We start from the raw sequence: 18,955 nt of genomic DNA on the forward strand, positions 1-18,955 counted from the left end.
GGAAAGCATCGCTATTATTATTGGTCAAACTTGGCATTGGAGGAATAAAAAAATGTATATTGCCAAGTGTTAATCTTTAGCATGTAAAGCTGGTGGTTTGTTTTGTAGAGTTGTTATGCTATTATAAACAATTAGATTTATACTACAGTAGGGGTGGCCATCTTTGTCCATCTTCACACAATTAACATAAACGTTCTTAATTCAAATATTTTATTAAAGATGCTTTATAAATTCAGCCATATTATCCCGAAGCCCAAGAGTGGCTGCCCATTGGAGCTAAGCAGGGTTGAGCCTGGTCAGTACCTGGATGGAAGACCTCCTGGGAAGAACTAAGTTGCTGCCGGAAGAGGTGTTATTGAGACAAGCAGGGGGTGATCACACTGTGGTCTGTGTGGGTCCTAATGTCCCAGTATAGTGATGGGGACAAACTGTCAAATTGCACCGTCCTTCAGATGAGACGTTAAACCGAGGTCCTGATTATCTGTTGTCATTAAAAATAAAAGAGTGAAGGTGTAACCCTGGCATCCTGGCCAAATTCATCCATTTCCCTCTGTCTATAATCACGGCCTCCTTATCATCCCCATATGTACTTGGCTTCATCACCCTGTCTCCTCTTCATCATTAAGCTTGTCTGTGGTGGGTGTTCTGGAGCAGTATGGCTGCCGCTGCATCATCAAAGTGGATGCTGCACATTGGTTGTGGTTCCATGTAAAGCGCTTTTGTATTAAATTGGCGGTTTGGAGACTATGAGAAAAAAATTATAACAAATGTGAAAATTTTATGATTCGTTTTTTGTATGAATCTACAATTTGATAATTCCAAAGTAACTTCTCCTTTAAAAATGGTATTACATTCTGTATGTATTATTGTACGAAAATGTCTTCCGCCATTACTTGTGCCAATTACTGTATATAACTGTCCAAAACAGTGTAGATACAAGTCTTGCCAGATATTTCTGACGTTTATTCCTTGTATTGCTTTAAAATGGATTTAGTTATCAAAATATATTGGTTTAAAATTTGATTTAGTTATCAAAATAGTTATATATTCATCAAAATAGTCAATTTAGTCATATTTCTATTCAAAGGTACAAAGTCAGTAGGACCTTGCATATTGCGTATGTAAAGAATTATACTTTTGCTATGAAATAATGGTCTGATACAGTCCTAGACAATGATTTTTGAAGTAAGTATCGCTAATGTACATCTTATTTAATGTATAGAATTATCCTAATACCGTCTCTTTTATAATTTTCCATTTTCTTATAGACCTCTTCAGAAAGACCTAAAATAACGCGGGTCCAAAAAAACCTCCTATTCAGTTTTTTAACACTACACAAACATTTGAGCAAAATACAGCAAGCAGAACATTTATAACCGATTTAGAATGTTAAACAAATATTTGTAATTTAATTAAGCATGTCATATTTAAAATTTAAACCAAAAGTGCTTCTGTTCCATTGTTAAAATCTTATGAAGTGGTCTATATAACCTTCTCTTTTTTCTATACTTTTTTTTTCTCACGTCTCTATTTCTCAAATTTTGCACAGGAAACCAATACCCTATTCTTCAGAAATGTGTCTGCTTCTTGTTCACATTAAGTATGCAGGGTGCTATTTTGAAACTGTTGCATCTTAACAAGGACAGAATGTCTTGCACTCACAGGTATTATTTGCCTCAGCGTATATGAAGGCAAAGAGTTGAATTTGTCCCATTAGCATACTAATTGTTTTCAGGTCTTCTCATTTTTGTCACATCGCTTTAACTAAAGCGCTTATGTCTGCCTCGAGGCACGGGCTTAATGAAATTGGCCCCGGGGTCTTATTTGGAATAAAGAGATGAACTCATTACTCTGTTCAAAGACTCTGTGTTTTGAAGAGGTTTAAGGAGTCACGACTCATGATGCTGCCAAAAGCACACATACCTCAGCAAAAAGATTTTGCGTCATATCAAGAACGATTGGAGAGTTTAAGGGACAGGTATGGTTTTTGCGTAGTGTGGATGGAGAGCAGCCCCTTTATTTGATTTTATGAAAGGTTTTTTTGAAAAGACTCTTGGCCTGTTAAACAGCTCATGAGAAACATTTTCGCATGACATCTGCTCAGGTGAATTGTGTATTTTTGCCACTCTGTCATATTTATTATTATCATTTATTTACATATCTCATCCCACATTTACTGCCATAGTAGGGAAAAGAAATATATAATAAATACATTAAATTAAAATATATATTATAATTTATAATTAGAAATACTAATAAATGTACACAGGATTGGAACAATCTAAGGGTGAGTTAATGATGACAGAGTTTTCATTTTTGGGTGAACTATTTCTTTAAGGACATTGCTTCCTGAAACAATATGCCAATTGTAGCCTGATTATCAGAGCATGAATTTGGATGTTCTTCCACAAATAAGAAAAACGTATTATTACAGAGGACAATTTATAAAAATGGTTGTTGTCATGTTAGTCTAAACAAACTTAACATCTGCTGGTTTGGACAAACACAGAATGCACATTTAGAGCTACAGAAAACTTGCGGGGCAGAAAGTCATTTGTGTTGGCCATCTGTTTCTTTTTAGCTGTTTTCCTATTTTAACAAATGTCACAAATTGTATCTCTATAATTTGCATTCAAATACCTGTTTTTTTTTTAATGTAATTTGTAAAATATGAGTATTCGAGCAAAAATTCAAATGGCTCTTTAAAGGTCCAGTGTATGAATTTTAGCGACATCTAGCGGTGAGGTTTTGAATGGCAACCAACGGCTCTCTCCACACCCTACTCTTTCGAAGCACTACGGAGGCTGACAAAGGGCTAAGATTTTATCATGTTTTTGCTTATTTGCCAAAGGAGATGTACTGATGTTTTTCCGAAAGCGCTCTGTAGAGCAGTTTGTACGTTTAGGGCAAAATTACACATTGGACCTTTAAGTGAAATGTTGGAGTTCTTTTCAAAGAACCGGCATGTTGTGAGAGTGTTCGAAGGTGTAGTCTTTTGGTCAAAACAAAAGCCTCTAGTTGTCCCTCTCTCTGTATGTCTTCCTCACACATATGCTGTTGAAGGTCATTCTTAACTAAAACAAGCACAGTGATACGAATACTAAACTGTCTCCTTAATTGCAGATTAAGGGGACAGGGGTTATAAAAAAGAAATATATTGGCGTTCCCTCACAGGCTGTTTGAAATTCATCCCTCTTCCCTGCCAACAAAGGACAAATTTGTCTTCCAAAAGCTTTATCATATCCACCATTCAAAGTTCTTAAAGGGGTAGTACAACCACAAAAGGGTGATGTCGTGGTCATCCTGGTGTTGTTCCAAACCTGTTTGGCCTTCTTAATTCAATCCCTGAGAGCAAAAAAATGCGCATCAGCATTCTTTAAAATTCCCTCTCTTTTGTTGCTCAAAAGAGGTGAGCTGTCCATTTACTATTGGTCTATTGGTTTTGGTTATATTTTTAACTTTTTTTATTATTATAGAAGTGTGTCTCTTCTCGCTATATTATTATGGTGTTTCTCAGATGGTGAAATCCAGCACTGACGTCCTATCGACAAATGACACTTGTTATTGTGTCCAACCATCTTAAAGTGTATCCTCTCTTTAAAACCCATAAATGCAGTCAGATCCCAGCAGTTGCTTGGTAACAGAGTTGTCTACTGAAATGTTTTTAATAATCAGACCCACGCTTGTTTCTGACCTTGTTATTGTGTGTGTGTTTGTGTGCGTGTGCGCGTGACCTTAACCCAGTATCTGTAATGAGTGTAAGTAGCTCTAACAGGGTTATGATGCACAAAAAAGCCAAACAGCAGAGAAATTTGAGGCAGCTTTTTGCCGACAGGATTCTGAAGATCTCTAGGACCTGATGGAGAGCATGTGTTTGTGTCGTTTTTGCTCAGCTCATTATAAGGCAAGGCAGTACATGCACAGAGTTTAATACTTTTTGACATAAAAATACAACTTTTAGAGGAAGAAATATCCAAAGATAATCGATGGGCTTGCAAATATTGTAACGTTAAATTTAAAGGTACAGTGTTGTGAATACAGTGAAAATGTATGATTGGCGAGTTTTTTTCAATACTTACATGTATATGTTATGTAGTTTGCTTTGCAATAATACAAAATTGTTATTAAACATTTAAAATTAAACATTTTAAATTAAGCATTTGAAATGACTTTCTTTCATCTTCAAAACTCAAAAGAAGATATTTAGAAGAATGTTGGTAACTGAACAACGAAGGTACCCATTCACTTCTGTTAGTTTTCTGTCCATACAATAGAGGTGAATGGGTGCCATCGATGTTCAGTTACCAACATTCTTCAAAATACTTTCTTTAAAAAAAGTCATGCAGGTTTGAAATGGCAAGATGGTGAGAATTTTCATTTTGGGTGAACTCTACCTTTAAATCATATCATAAGGATAAAAAACTGTAACGTTCTGTTGAAAACGTGACCAATAAGTTGCCAGTCTCTTCCAGTCCTCAACACTCAGAGTATTTATCTTAAACCAGAGCTCTTATCTCCTACATTCTCTGCTTTTGTGCATGCCTCTCCGCTCTCACAATGCCAGATTTGAGTTGAAGCACTTCTCTCTTCAACTCTCTTTTTGAGTTGAAGTACCGGCCATGTTTAATCTCCCATGGTGCTCCTGGAAAACTGAGTGTCAACTCCATCAGTGCACACGTCACAGCTCTTCTAACAAGAGCACAATTTATGCTTACAAATCCCAGAGATAAGCACAATACCCTCATACCTTTTTAACACTGAGTCACTGGCAGTTTAAGTAGACTGTGTGTGTTCCCTGCATTTTAGATGATTGTTGGGGAGGAACCGGTACATTGGTGTAATAACTCAGTTCTAGTGCGGTTTAAAGTGTCTTAGAGAATAACCGGTCATGTGAGAACTACCAAATCTCTCAAAGACGTATCATTTGTGTGACGAAAGCGTTTCAGGACCACGGAGAGCTCCATCTGCATACACATGTCGGCGTCTTAAAGTGGCTTCCCAAAGCTTCCTTTTAACCTGACAGGGTGCAATAACTGCACCGCAATTAACACCCCAAATTACCCACCACAGGCAGAAACCAAGAGAGAGAGACAGCGGGAGAGAGAAACAACTGGGTGGAGGCTGTGGAGGTTGAATTTCAGGCAAAATCCATTAAACAATGAAGCCTTCAGAGAAATTGATTTGCTATTAGAGGGTAAATGCATATGGCAGGCAGTGGGAGATTTCCTGGCAGGGCAGTGGCACAGCCGTCTTCTCCTGGCTCCTTTAAAAAGACCTTGATGGAACTGCCATCCGCGGAATTGTATCTAATTTGATGTTGATATTTCGGCGTGCGTCGAATGAAAGTACACCTTCCATACATCCATTTCTGATGGAGGATGAAAGGCAATTTAAGAAAAAGGTGATCATATAAAGGCTCATAGCTTCAGACACCTGCTTCCTGCTTGGAGTTGGAGAGTGAGGTTTTGATTTGAACGTTTTGCTTTGTGGAGCCAAGAAACAAATGCTGTGTGTGTCAAGTGTTTTGTTTCATTTCAAATTCAATAAATTCTTTCTTTCTTTATCCGTGTTTGGCAAATCTCAACCATTGGTAAAAAAATATTAACTTTTTTGCATTTATCACATTTGCATTTATACTTTGAGTTAAATGACCGCCAATGGAGAAAATATTAATGCAACTAGATACCCAAATCTTGACCTCTCGCTTCTAAATCACACCAATGTTTGTATTCTCGCCGATGGGTTATTCAGAAAGCCATTAATATCAGGGCATGAAAATCCATCGCTCTTCCCCTTTCAAATGAAGTACCGTCACCGTGTTAAATGCAAATAGAGAATGTGCTATAGGCGCATTAGTAGGGGGTAAAAGATCCATGCTGGAGTTCAGGCTACAGATCACTGTGATGTTGACCCCTGTTAGAGGCTTTCACCTTTGCCTAGAGAGTCTATATCCCCTCACACATCATAACACTTTCCCTGTGCACACCATCACCATATCCCGCCTTTGACATGCAAGCTGTCTGCAGGAGGGATTGATGAGGCATTCCATTGTTTTTTGTATATTACGCACAGGTGGATTATGGGAAATGTGCTGTCATGGTTTGGAACGTAGACTGATGACAGTCTAAATTCCGGGTGTTTATTCATTTGCAGATGGAAATGTCATCGTAGACATTTTCACACTTCTGGGTTCATGAAGCGGAAGGTTTTGGTAGTAGGGTAAAGAATCTTCTACTTTATCATCCGTCAACAGCGACGACCACAGGGCAGAGTTATTGATGTTTTTTAATGTTCAATTCATCAATGACAAACTCATCTAAACAGCCCTACATCACTTTCCAGGGATGATGAGACACAGAAAATGGGTTTGGAAAACCCCAAAGTTTTACAAAGTGTGACTAATATTTTAAGAAAATAGGAAAAACGCAAAATTTTGTTAGATAATAAATGACATAAGAACATTATAGTGTCATACGTCACAAAAATACAGATGTCATGTGTACAGATTTGTTAATAGTGAAAATATTTAAATTATCTATGTGGATCGTAAGACTGCCAAGAATTTTAGTATTTACAACCTCAACTTTATTTCAGTCTACAGTCAAGTGAAAATGACAAGCAATAAGATACCAAGCTAACAAGAACTGATTAAAGTTGCATTGGAACATTATTTCATTGATTTATAAGTGACAGTGGTCAATAGTTTTTTTAGGTGAGCACACATTGTGAAAAACATATCTAGTGTATAGAGAGCACATTAGGTTTTATTGGTTTGTGTTGTCTTTGTGATATAACTGTTGTTTTTGCATAGGTAATACAAAGCAACACACATGGAGTCAAGGTCATGATGTGGGTCGGTAACTGTACTGGGATCAATGGGATGTATGAGTGTGTATGTGTGTGCGAGATTGTTTGAATCTGGTGGAACTTTCTTCCTTTCTTTCTTTCTTTCTTTCTTTCTTTCTTTCTTTCTTTCATACATTCCTTCCTTCCTTCCTTTTATTATAAGCCGGCAGCCATATCACCCAGTAGCCCAAGACTTGTTGCCCACTGGAGCTAAGCAGGGCTGAGCCTGATCAGTACCTGGATGGGAGACCTGTTGGGAAAGCTAGGAAGAGGTGTTAGTGAGGCCAGCAGGGGGTGCTCACCCTGTAGTCTGTGTGGGTCCTAATGCCCCGGTATATTGATGGGGACACTATACCGTCAAAAAATCACCTTCCTTCGGATGAGACCAAGGTCCTGACTCTCTGCGGTCTTTAAAAATCCCAATTCTCCCATTTGCCTCTATACATCATGGCCTCCTAATCATCCCCATGTACTAATTGGCTTCATAACTCTGTCTCCTCTCCACCAATAAGCTGGTGTGTGGTTGGCGTTCTGGTGCAATATGACTGCCTTCGCCAGGTGGATGCTGCACATTGGTGGTGGTTGAGGAGATCCCCCTTCCATGTAAAAGCGCTTTGAGTGTCCACAAGAGCGCTTTATAAATGTAACAAATTATTATTATTTTTTCCTTCCTTCCTTCCTTCCTTTCTATCTTTCTTTCTGTCTTTCTTTCTTTCTTTCAGTATAGTACAGTACAGACACATTTCTGCTCGGTCTCCTGATGCCCTGTGGCTATCTCCTGCAGATGATATGTGATTGACTTTAGCGATGCGGCTATGAGTGACATCTGAAGAAAATGTTTTTTGGTGAGAAATGGTTTAACCCTTTCAGATAGGAAACAACTGTTTTCTGAAAGCATGGCTTGAATCTTAATATGTGCGTGTTTGTTGGTGTGTGGATTTTTCTTCTTCTGTGGAGATTATGTTTCATGATTTTAAGCTCTTTACTAATAAACGCATCGGAATGAATGACCCATTCATTCACGGATTCTCTGGGCTTTGTTTTAATGGTGGAGATAAGTCTACAGTAGTGTACTGCTAGTTCTTAACTCACTTCCCCTCTGGGGTAGATGTCTTATTTAGAAGGCTATGCAACCCCCCCTCCCCATTCTATACATTTCCGAGACACAAGCATATGATGGCAGGAAATTTTTCAACGCACACAGAGCTCCCCACCCTTTGAAAATCAATAACCATGGTGTAGCGCATCTATTACTCCGCACCCCAGGATAATCAAAGCCAGACCTGATAATGAAGGATCTTTGCTAAGGCAAGCATATTTTATCCCTGATAATAGTTTCTAGAAATGAAGACTATTCCAACACCAGCTGAATTAAAATGATTCTCCTCCACTGAATTATAATTTATGGCTTAAAGTTGCAGTTGGTCCAGAGTGTGAATTGCTTACAGGAAGATCTATTTTTGGTTAAACTGTATACGTGTCATGTTCTACACACACACTGTAGAGGTTCCTTGCATTGTCCCAGAAAATGGCACTAGGTGGCAGCTCAGTGGTTAACACATACGCTGGTCATGTTGCTCCTATTTCGTATGAACATGACTGTTGTAGATAAAGATTTTCTCACACAATCTGTATCCAGTTTACACCTCATAGAAAACAGAGATGAACACTTGTAGTGCACTTACAGTTGTGTTCAAAATTATTCAACCCCCACTGAAATTGATTGTTTTGGTCGGTTTGACATTGATTATGATCATTCAGTCATCCTGCTTACAATTAAATCCAAGAGGCACGTGTAGGTCAGACAAATATAACATAACATTTATAATGAAATAACCACAAATGTCTTTTCTGAGCTCACATCATTATCAGTTTTATTCAACCCCCAAGTGACATTCAATCTTAGTACTTAGTACAACATCCTTTTACAGTTAGAACAGCTTTTAAACGTGAAGCATAGCTTGACACAAGTGTCTTGCAGCGATCTACGGTTATCTTCGCCCATTTATCATGGGCAAAAGCCTCCAGTTCAGTCACATTCTTAGGCTTGCGCACTGCAAATGCTTTCTTTAAGTCCCACCAGAGGTTCTCAATCAGATTTAAGTCTGGTGACTGCGATGGCCACTTCAAAATGTTCCAGCCTTTAATCTGCAACCATGCTCTAGTGGACTTGGAGGTATGCTTGGGATCATTGTCCTGTTGAAAGGTCCAACGTCTTCCAAGCCTCAGGTTTGTGACGGACTGCATCACATTGTCATCCAATATCTCCTGGTACTGAATAGAATTCATGGTACCTTGCACACGCTGAAGCTTCCCAGTACCTGCAGAAGCAAAACAGCCCTAAAGCATGATTGACCCCCCGCCATGCTTCACAGTAGGCAAGGTGTTCTTTTCTTGTTCTTCCTCCTCCTAACATAGCGTTGATCCATGGGCCCAAACAGTTCTAATTTTGTTTCATCAGTCCACAGAACACTATCCCAAAACTTCTGTGGTTTGTCCACATGACTTTTGGCATACTGCAGTCGACTCTTCTTATTCTTTGGGGACAGCAAGGTGGTGCGCCTGGGAGTTCTGGCATGGAGGCCTTCATTACGCAGGGTGCGCCGTATTGTCTGAGTAGAAACTTCAGTACCCACATCTGACAAATCTTTTCTCAGTTCCTCAGCAGTCACACGGGGACTTTTCTCCACCTTACGCTTCAGGTAGCGCACAGCAGTCGAAGTCAGCATCTTCTTTCTGCCACGACCAGGTAGCGTTTCAACAGTGCCCTTTGCCTTGAATTTGCGAATGATGCTTCCTATGGTGTCTCTTGGTATGTTTAACATCTTTGCAATCTTCTTATAGCCATTGCCCTTCCTGTGAAGAGTAATCACCTGTTCTCTTGTCTTCCTGGACCATTCTCTTGACCTCACCATGTTTGTAACCACACCAGTAAATGTCTAGAAGGAGCTGAGTATCACAGTCATTTTAAAGCTGCCTAATTGGTGCTTATTAGGCTTTATTGCTGCTCCCTGATATCCACAGGTGTTTTCAATACCTGATTGAAAACACTTCATTGAACCTCTGTTCTTCAGAGTGGTAGTCTTTAAGGGGTTGAATAATTATGTCAATGAAGAATTCACAAAAGAAACATTTACTACTGTATTACAAAACTAATTGATGTCATTTTAGTTGCATATGGTTCTTTAAGAAGTCCTTGTAGGATTTCATTCTGAATACAATTACAAATGTACACTAAATTCCCTAAAACCATTTACAGCATTGGGGGTTGAATAATTTTGAACACAACTGTATGTGATGAAATGAGCGTAGTTAGAATGTTAATGGAGGATGAAGTGTAGTTATGAAACAAGTAAAAATTACATTATTTACTAAACAGTTTATTGATTTTCTGGGGATAAGATTTATGTTTCCTAACTTTTTATTACATTTTAAATTGAATTCCATCATGTCTTTTCTATAGCTATAGAGACACTGTTTAATTGGACTGAATATATGCTACCCATATTGGCAATTGTGGGACCCCCATTTTCATCTACTGTATATGAATAGTTTTATCTTAGATTTTTTGTTTTATGTAAATATTTATCTGAAATAGAAGCAGACAAATACAGTAAGCCTGAAGCTATACCTGTTGATGTGTTACAATTCTGATGTATTCATTATGTTATCAAGAAAAATGGATACCGCATTAATATCTGAAAAGAATAAATACTGTATATTTTCTCCTCCTTCATGCTTGTAAAATTGTACGCCATGGGTTATTAACTCGTGCCCGGAACATTTATTCTTGGCATGATTCAGCACCTTGCTCTTTTGTGCACCTTTATATTATTTCATTACTGCTTTCTTCAATATTTTTTATGCCTATGCAGGGCCGGTACTATGGGCAACCATTTTTCTAGTTATATAATCAGTTCATTGCATGCATCATTTTCAATAATTTCGTGGATTAAATTGACAGATCATAAATAAAGGGACAACACAAATAAGAAGTATTTATTAATTAATTTTATTACTTATCAAATGCACATTTTTGGAAGGGCCCAGGGAAAGTCTGGGGAAGAAAGCCCCAACTAGACCCAGCCCTGTACGGTTTCTTCGTCCCAAGGCTGTTCGTGCCGTGTCTGTGTATGATTTATTTCGTTTTTACTGTACTTCAGTACGTGTTAGAAGAACAAGAATAAGGAATGTCAATATTCAAGGCTTTCTAACCCCTGTAACATCCCCACAAGATCCAGTCACACAAGCTCATTTTGTTTTCATTTTGACATCTTTGCTGGGCGAAAGAGCTCAATGTTTCTCCTCCAATTTCTGTGTTCCTACTCTAATGGAGCATAATGACATGATGAGCTCATTCATATTAGTGTACTGGCACAAAACAGATTGAAGAAATAAATGGGTTTAGGTTTAACATCCTGACTTAGTTTTCTCTTTTCTATTCCTAGTACAACACTGTCAGATATAGAAATGTCAAGTATTTCATGTAATATTAATGTACATTTTTTATATATATATATATATATATATATATATATATATATATATAATACTGTGTACGTCATAGTGCCATATATTTTAATATTGAATAAACTTTGACCTCGGCAAATATTTTTAATTGGGAATACATAGCTGTAAAAAACATAGCTGTAGGGAATATTGTGGGAATTTTTTTCTAAGGCATCAGTGCTCTATTTAGCTCTATGCACTGTATATGTCTGCATTATTCAGAGAATTCTGAATTCAAGTGAACTAATATCCTGGATTGCTAATATGAGTGGAGCTCATCTCGATTTGTACAGTCAGGTCTGAATAGCTTTTATCATTGTGAATAGAAAGACCACTCCGAACTGGTCTGGGAACAGCTTGAAGAGGCCTGGGAATTACAGGGTATGTTCTTGATGTTGAGTGCCTTTCTGTGAATATCAGGCATGTCGGTGAGGTTAAAAAGAAGCTCATTTGTGGTGTGTGAAAACGCATGCTCGAAAAGAAAAAGTGAAATCTCTCCTCCTGCTTGCTCACACACACACACACTTACTCACTCTGACACACACCCACTTAGCAGATCTGTGTGAAAAATGAGTGTTTGAGAAATACTCAGAGATAGGAGGGCTGACCATTGATATGGGTGTCAACTGACAGTTAAAAATTGGTCTTTTTGTTATTACAATTAAAAAATATGTATTATAATTTAGCAAATCAGAAGTGTTGTCAATTGCTTAGTTACTGTAAAAAGTACAGAACTGATGGTCTCACAGTTGGATTGTTATGTGTTTCCATGATTTCAGTGAGGTACACGTAATATGATGAAACTGAAGATTCAGGGGTGGGTGATGCCACTAATGTGATAATAAGAAAATCGATTAAAAGCATAACCAGTTCTCTGAGGAAGGCTGTATTGAGGAAGTTGCTCAGGAGACTTGAAAGCATGAAATCAAAATTCACCCTAATTGCTTTGTTAGTAGTCATTCCTCGTCTGATTGTAAATTATTCACTGGCACACGTTATTTCGGAGAAAATCATGGTGTTTTGTTAAAGATTACAGATATTTTATTTTGGCTGACAACACCAAACACTTTTTTAGGACGTTTTTTGGAGAATGTCTTGCCTTCGAATAATTTCTTCGTTGCATTGGTTTATTTTCCAGTTTCTTACCTTATTAAACAAAAACGGAGCCTGTAATTTTATTTGATAGAATTTGACTGTTAATTGAAATTTATAAAAAATAGAATATTGGAACACCAAAGCTACCAAAGTAAAAAAAATTGGCCTGTGATGTTGCGATCAGTCAGGATCTTCATCAGACAATTTAAAACACTATTGTTTTCTGATATGTTTTTGGGAGTCGAGCACCCACTTTAAGTTCATAAAAAAGTGTGTGCTTTTGTTTTGTTATGGAGATTAAACCACCCAACATAGAAAAGTAAAATTCACAGACGTTACCCTGTTGACAAGTTTGAGAGATTGGTGAGATATCTTCTGAAACCCTCAAGGATTATTTGAGAAACCCAAAACAGGAGCAACATTTATTTGATCATGGAGCATTAAAAAAAATCTTGTTATTTCATATTTTAAGTGAATGGCGGCATTGAATGATACAACATACTGTTTTAAGTATTGGTATGCTGTTGGCAGTCTCACACAGATGGGAATTTGTCATTGATCCAAAGCATCTTGAGAGGTCTGAGGGATACAGCTATCTCCGATGGCGTGGACAGATTGTGTGTTTGGTCCCAGAGGAACAACAGGAGCGGTAGATAATTCAGCTCACTAGCCCGGGGAGCAGCATCCGTCTCTCAAGCCTTGAAACAGGGCAAAGTATGACACATGTATGACCCTTCAGACAGAGATGTCTGCTCCCTTAGCGTGTACGGAAAATATTTTTCCAAGTCTTGCAGACAAACGCATGACATTGGCAATGAGAAGGCACTGCGCTCAGACACGATACCTCGACTTCCTGTCGGCAATATGTAAATAAACCTGCAGATAACAGAGGGCGGAGAAACAAGTGAGACCGTAGGTGAGATTTACGAGTTCTCAGAGCGTTCGGTGTGTGGGGATTGTTAGAGAAGGGAGAGGAGTGTGAAGAGCATCTCTCTCTCTCTCTCTCTCTCTCTCTTCCTCTCTCCCCCGCTCTCTCTGACGCTACGGCTGGTGACTCCTCTACAGTGTTTACTCATAATTCATACGAAGAGATTCCGCTCAGCCACACTATGTTTGCCTCCATTTGGTATGCCAAGAAGCTGGGACGCAGACTGCTTCAGAATGCTAGGAAGGCTAAAATGCAGAAGGTAGGCGTGGGAGATTTACGATCACTCTGCGTAGAGTTTATTAAAAAGAAAATGACCGTGTTTGTATGGGTTTTGAATCCAAATTGGCTGGCTTAAGGTGGTTTCGTGGCAGAAAAAAATTGTTTTAAGTCCACGGTATGTTTGGAAGTGAGTTTTTGTGAGTCAAGGTTGAGCTCTTGTGTTTTCAGACTCTATCTACAGCGTGGAAGTGGAAGGAATAATAACGCTTTATCTGGGGAGTCGGGCGTGCTTTACGGAGCTTTAATAAGGATCTGTATCGTTCTCATTAACTGCAGTAGATCCTCTTAACCTCCTGTTATCATCATGTTTATCGCCTCATGTACCATCTGTGAAGTTTACCACTGTGCCTTTCTCTCTCTCTCTCTCTCTCTCTCTCTCGGGAGTGTCGTAGATTCTTGAGATGTCCGGCAGCCGATTTGTCCTAACCTAGCCTGTCTGCTTGAATTTTAACCAGTCTTGCTTTCGACCAGCTTGGTGACACATTTGTCTTTCAGTGTTTACAAGTGGAGAGCCCTTGTTGATCACTGTTGCTTACTGTTTATATGAAATTAAAGATGTGTTGACCAACGTGTGAATAGACATGCAGATGGCAAAAGTGTCCTGTGTGATTTAAGTGTGATGTTGACGTTTCTAAAGAGAAGGAAGTGTTTGTGTGTGAGCTGGTATAACTAAAGGAGTCAAAAGCAACAGGTTTATTAGTTGGACCAGCTTAATGTGCAAAGGATTAAGAAATTTGTCCAGGTCATATATTTAATATAAGCTTTAGGACTTTAGAACATTAACACTTTTTGCATTGTCGGAATAATTATTTTAGGACAATTATTAAACGCCCAAATTAAACATATTATTATAATGTTATTCAATTATATACGTTTTTTTATATATTGTTTAATCATATTAGTAGTTTTATATGTTATTTAACTGTATAAAGAATGGAGTTCATGTGGTTTGATTAAGACAATTATTATTATATTTTATTATTGTATATATTTTGTTATTTTTTATATATTATATATTTATATTATATATGTACTGTTTTTTATTTATTTTAAACACATACACGCATGGTATTGTTGTAGTTGCGCGTGAGTTAAATGAAAATAATTCATAACATAAAAAACAAATTATGAAACCCTTAAAAAGAAAACACAAAAATATTCATATGCTAATGAGGATGTGGATAATTGACATAATGCATAAAATCTTAGTAGTACAAACAAAAAGTATTCAGCTTCTTAATTAATTAAAAAGTAATATAATAAAAATCTAATTTGCTTGATTTGGAGATAAAATGTGACATGTTTTCACGATGCTCACTCTTTTCTGTTAAGTTTGTGCACTCTCTGTTTTGTGTTTGCGCTTTGTTCGTCATTTGAACATCTGGCGATTTGCTGCCTAGCAACGTTCAGCCTAATGTTTAGGTGAAGTAATCCATGGTCTTTGTCACAATTACAAAACAATCATATATAGTATATGCATATGCTGACGCCTTAGAGGTTTGGAGGAAGAGAAAGAAAACAAGATCAATGCATAGTGACAAACAGAAGAAGTCCCAGGGACACATTTGCTAGTCTGGAACTGAACGTTTAGAAGAGTCAGGTGTGGGCGACCAGCAAACAAAGGCAACGTCAAGACAGTAAGCAAGAAATTAGAATGCATCACGCTCTAAAATGCTGAGTTGAAAAGAAACGTATGAGACATTAGAAAGTTAACATCAAGTAGGTTTTTGAGAAAGTCCTTAATGGACTAAATTAAACGTATTTCGATTTTCAATTTCCCTTCAAGCATTTATGTATAATGGATTATAAAAGTGGTTTTAAAGCATTGTAATGCCCCTTTTAATGCATTTTAAATAATTGTTATTACAGTTAATACATTATAACACTTTTAAATTGGTTATAATTCTTTACAACTACATAAAATGCATTACAACACACATTATGAAGATTTATAATGCATTTTAGACTTAAATATCTCTTTACAATGCATTATACATACATGCTTCAAGGAAAGTGTTACTCTTATTTCTTATGATTTCAAGCAGAATTATGACCTGAGGATCTCAGTCTCTGTGAGATTCACCCACTCTTGTCTATATCTGTTGGTGTCATTCTGTGATCTGCTATGGTTCGTTTTGCTTACACTTCCAAGAGCTCGCTGGCTGTAATGATTTTTTTTGTGTTGGCAGAGTGAGTTCATAGCAGACTCACCTGTCAGCCTCTGTTGCCTGTGTGCCATGAGCTCAGATCAGACTCTCTTCCTCTTTCCATATACATCTGGAACACCAATGGAGTTACTTTCAGTTTCATCTCATTTGTCCACAGGAACCTTGCTGTGATGTCTAACCTGTTCTGTGTGGGATTTAATGCCCTGTGATCTTTGTCTCTGAGGGCAGTTCTGTCAATGAAAGCAAACAGATTGGTAGTAATTGAAATCCTTTGATTTGACAAATTGTCGTCTGGCTTTAGAGAGTGTTTTTGTGTTGTTCGAACCTAGGAAAAGTGAGCAAGGTTTTGAATTACAGAGGTTGTGTTGGTTACATGTACCAACTGAACCCGCTTTTTGAGAATTAAGGAACCACTCTGGATGCAAATGAACTTTTTGCCTTATCTGGCTTATCTAGTGAGCGAATTTAGAAAATGTACAGGCCATACATATTTATTCGCAAACTCTATTTTTGTCCCATTCACAATGCTATTAAAAGGAAAAATTCACATACAAATGAAAATTCTGTCACCATTTACTCGAATGTGTTTGACATTCTTTCTTCTGCAGAACACATAAGAAGATATTATGAGAAATGTCTCAGTGGTTTTGTGTACATACAATGAAAGTCAATGGGGACTGGTGTTGTTTGGTAACCAACGTTCCTCTGAATATTCCTTTTTTTTGTTCTTCAGAAGAAAGGAAACTACACAGGTTTGAAAAATACAAGCGGGTGGGTAAATGTTGACAGAATTTACATTTTTGGCTGAACTAACAGGAGAAGGTGTTACATGTTAGAGGATCTTTGTCCTTGGCTCTGTTGTTTTAATCGCCTTTCATATTAAAGACGTGTCTGGGGCAGAATGTTGACAGCACACACTCTCAGGTCACGTTACACATGTGGGTTCACACATTAAACTTAAGTAACAGGTGAAGGTAGACAGTCTCTCCCGTCTTTGACCCACCCGCAGCATCTGTCGCACCTGCTCCTCCAAGAAGCCAAATAGTATTCTTTGGGCCTTGACCCATTTTTATGGTTACACACCTACACCCCACCCACATAACCTTATGATGCTTTGTATGAAACTATATTTCTGCTAAATGGCCAACAGGCAAAAAAATGAGGATACTTGAACTTCATTTTAAAAGCACGCAGATGCCTAAAAGCCTCTACATTAAATGGATGGAAATGAAGGTCAGATGGTATAAAAGTTTGTCGCGGAACGAAATCCGTTTTTAGGTTGGCATTTTATTGCGGGTTTGACTATTGACTCAAGGACCCTCTACCATGGTATCGTTTCTCATAGCAAAGCATCCTATTAAGAGCACTTATCAAATACATGTTCATTCAGCTCCAGTCTGAAAACATGATGTCGAACACTTACATAACTACAAAACGCTTATGCAACCTCTGTTGTTTCTTTGAAAAACTTATTTACCTTTTCATGCTATCAAAACACTTCCATCAATGATACAACGGGAATAACAGACATTGCACTGTATCCTTGTCTTCATTGTGTTCTCTTAAATGTTATTAGATTCTCATCTGGTTGAAGCTCTCCCCTCTGTGAGGTTTATCACGCGGCAATGACTTTTTAGTTTGGTTTGTCGTGCAGAAAGGTTCCTCCGGCCTGAGTCATTTAATGCATCTTTGCCGTCTGCATTCCTATTGCAGTTCGTCCGTACCCTTTATGGCTATAAAATGATTCTTCCGCATTAGCAAGATGATGAGCTCTTTTTTTATTTTTAGATTAATGCCGCCATTTGGTGATTCAGCAATGTACATGTATAGCCTTCTGGAATGTGGGCAATCTGGTGCCAGGGCGGTGTATATTAAAGATATTAAAGCGTGGGGAGAAAACGCTTTGGGTAATATTTCTATATGATAAGGAATAAGTGTTTTTCTTAGTAGAACAGTAGAGGTGTGGGTTTTATGACTGTGGAGGCAAACGTTGACATTTGCATTATGTGAATAATGTATAGGCTGTTGGGGGTGACAGGTGGTTACGAATGGGCTAAAACGGTAATTAAAAGGTGTTGGTTTGCACATGCTGAGATTTGTAACATCACATTGGAGATTTGTGGCGTAATTTAAAGATCTTAGGCTCTGAAAATGTCAAATTAATCTTGAGTGTCTATATAGTAGTTTTGCATACGTCGTATCTTTCGAAGATTATTTTGTTTGATCAAATTTTTTATCAAATTTATTAAAGAGAGATATCACTGTAAGATTATTTCCAGAAAAACACAAGCTGCTGGAGGCAGGCAATGGGACAGATCTACAGCACGAGCACACAATACATCATCGTGTTAATCCTTTGTGTTTTTATATTATACACGTACATGCCAATTGTCAACAAAGAACAAACATATGACTAAGTTTGACTTACCCCTTTCTTTCGCCTTGCAGTGCTTTTCCTGGAGAATTGCCCAATAAAAGGAATGGGATCAATGTTACGAAATACAAGAAAACAAGTTTGAGTGCTGGGGGTGTGTATCAAGCACAGAAATACTATGTCATACATCAAACTCGATTTTTAACAAGTTGGCCATGTTAAGCATGAGTAGCCAGCACGTTCAACAGTGTAAAGAAGTCAGAATGCATGACATAGCATGTAATCAAGTTTATTGCCCTGGCTTTATCTTCTAAAGTGATATAATATCTGCTTCACTTGCTGTATAGAGGTTATACATACTTGAAAACACTCATCTTTTAGCTTCTATCTTCTAAAACAAATTGAAGGTGTATCCCTCCTGCGCTCTTGGAACAACAAATCCAAGAACCATTTCAAATGCTGCTGATTCAGAGTCCAGCGCACCATTATTGATAATCCTGCCAGAATGTACCGGAAGGCCTTTTGCTGTCCGGCTAGTTTGAACAAACTCTGAATCGACTTACCAGAGCCCACGTTGGAGATAAGTCCAGCTTTTGAGCTCCGGCTTAAAGCAATCCTGGATCTGGGCTCCATCCAAAATAGGGCTTGTTTGCAGTTCTTCTGTGGATTAGGCCAGCTGTGATTGGTGTTTTCTGGGCCGGTCCTGGTGGAGGGATGTGATAGATGGGGCTCAGTGCCACCACAGGCTCTGCTGTG

At 38.0% G+C, this 18,955-nt stretch overlaps 1 protein-coding gene across 22 annotated transcripts in view; it reads left to right on the plus strand.

The window, feature by feature from the left end:
* Positions 1-18,955, plus strand: part of dlg2 (discs, large homolog 2 (Drosophila)) — a 192,135-nt gene that overhangs the window by 78,571 nt on the left and 94,609 nt on the right. For 2 of the 22 annotated variants that reach the window (XM_056735932.1, XM_056735937.1), the window contains exon 1: positions 13,552-13,637. The exons of 19 other annotated variants lie outside the window; for them this stretch is intronic. In XM_056735932.1, the coding sequence (XP_056591910.1) occupies positions 13,560-13,637 (78 nt within the window). In that variant the 5' untranslated portion in view covers positions 13,552-13,559. Of the gene's footprint in view, positions 1-13,551; positions 13,638-18,955 lie in introns of those variants that run through there. One more of the 22 variants, XM_056735933.1, reaches the window with a different exon arrangement.

This window comes from Triplophysa dalaica, chromosome 22 (genome assembly GCF_015846415.1).
Source record: "Triplophysa dalaica isolate WHDGS20190420 chromosome 22, ASM1584641v1, whole genome shotgun sequence".
Taxonomy (NCBI): domain Eukaryota; kingdom Metazoa; phylum Chordata; class Actinopteri; order Cypriniformes; family Nemacheilidae; genus Triplophysa; species Triplophysa dalaica.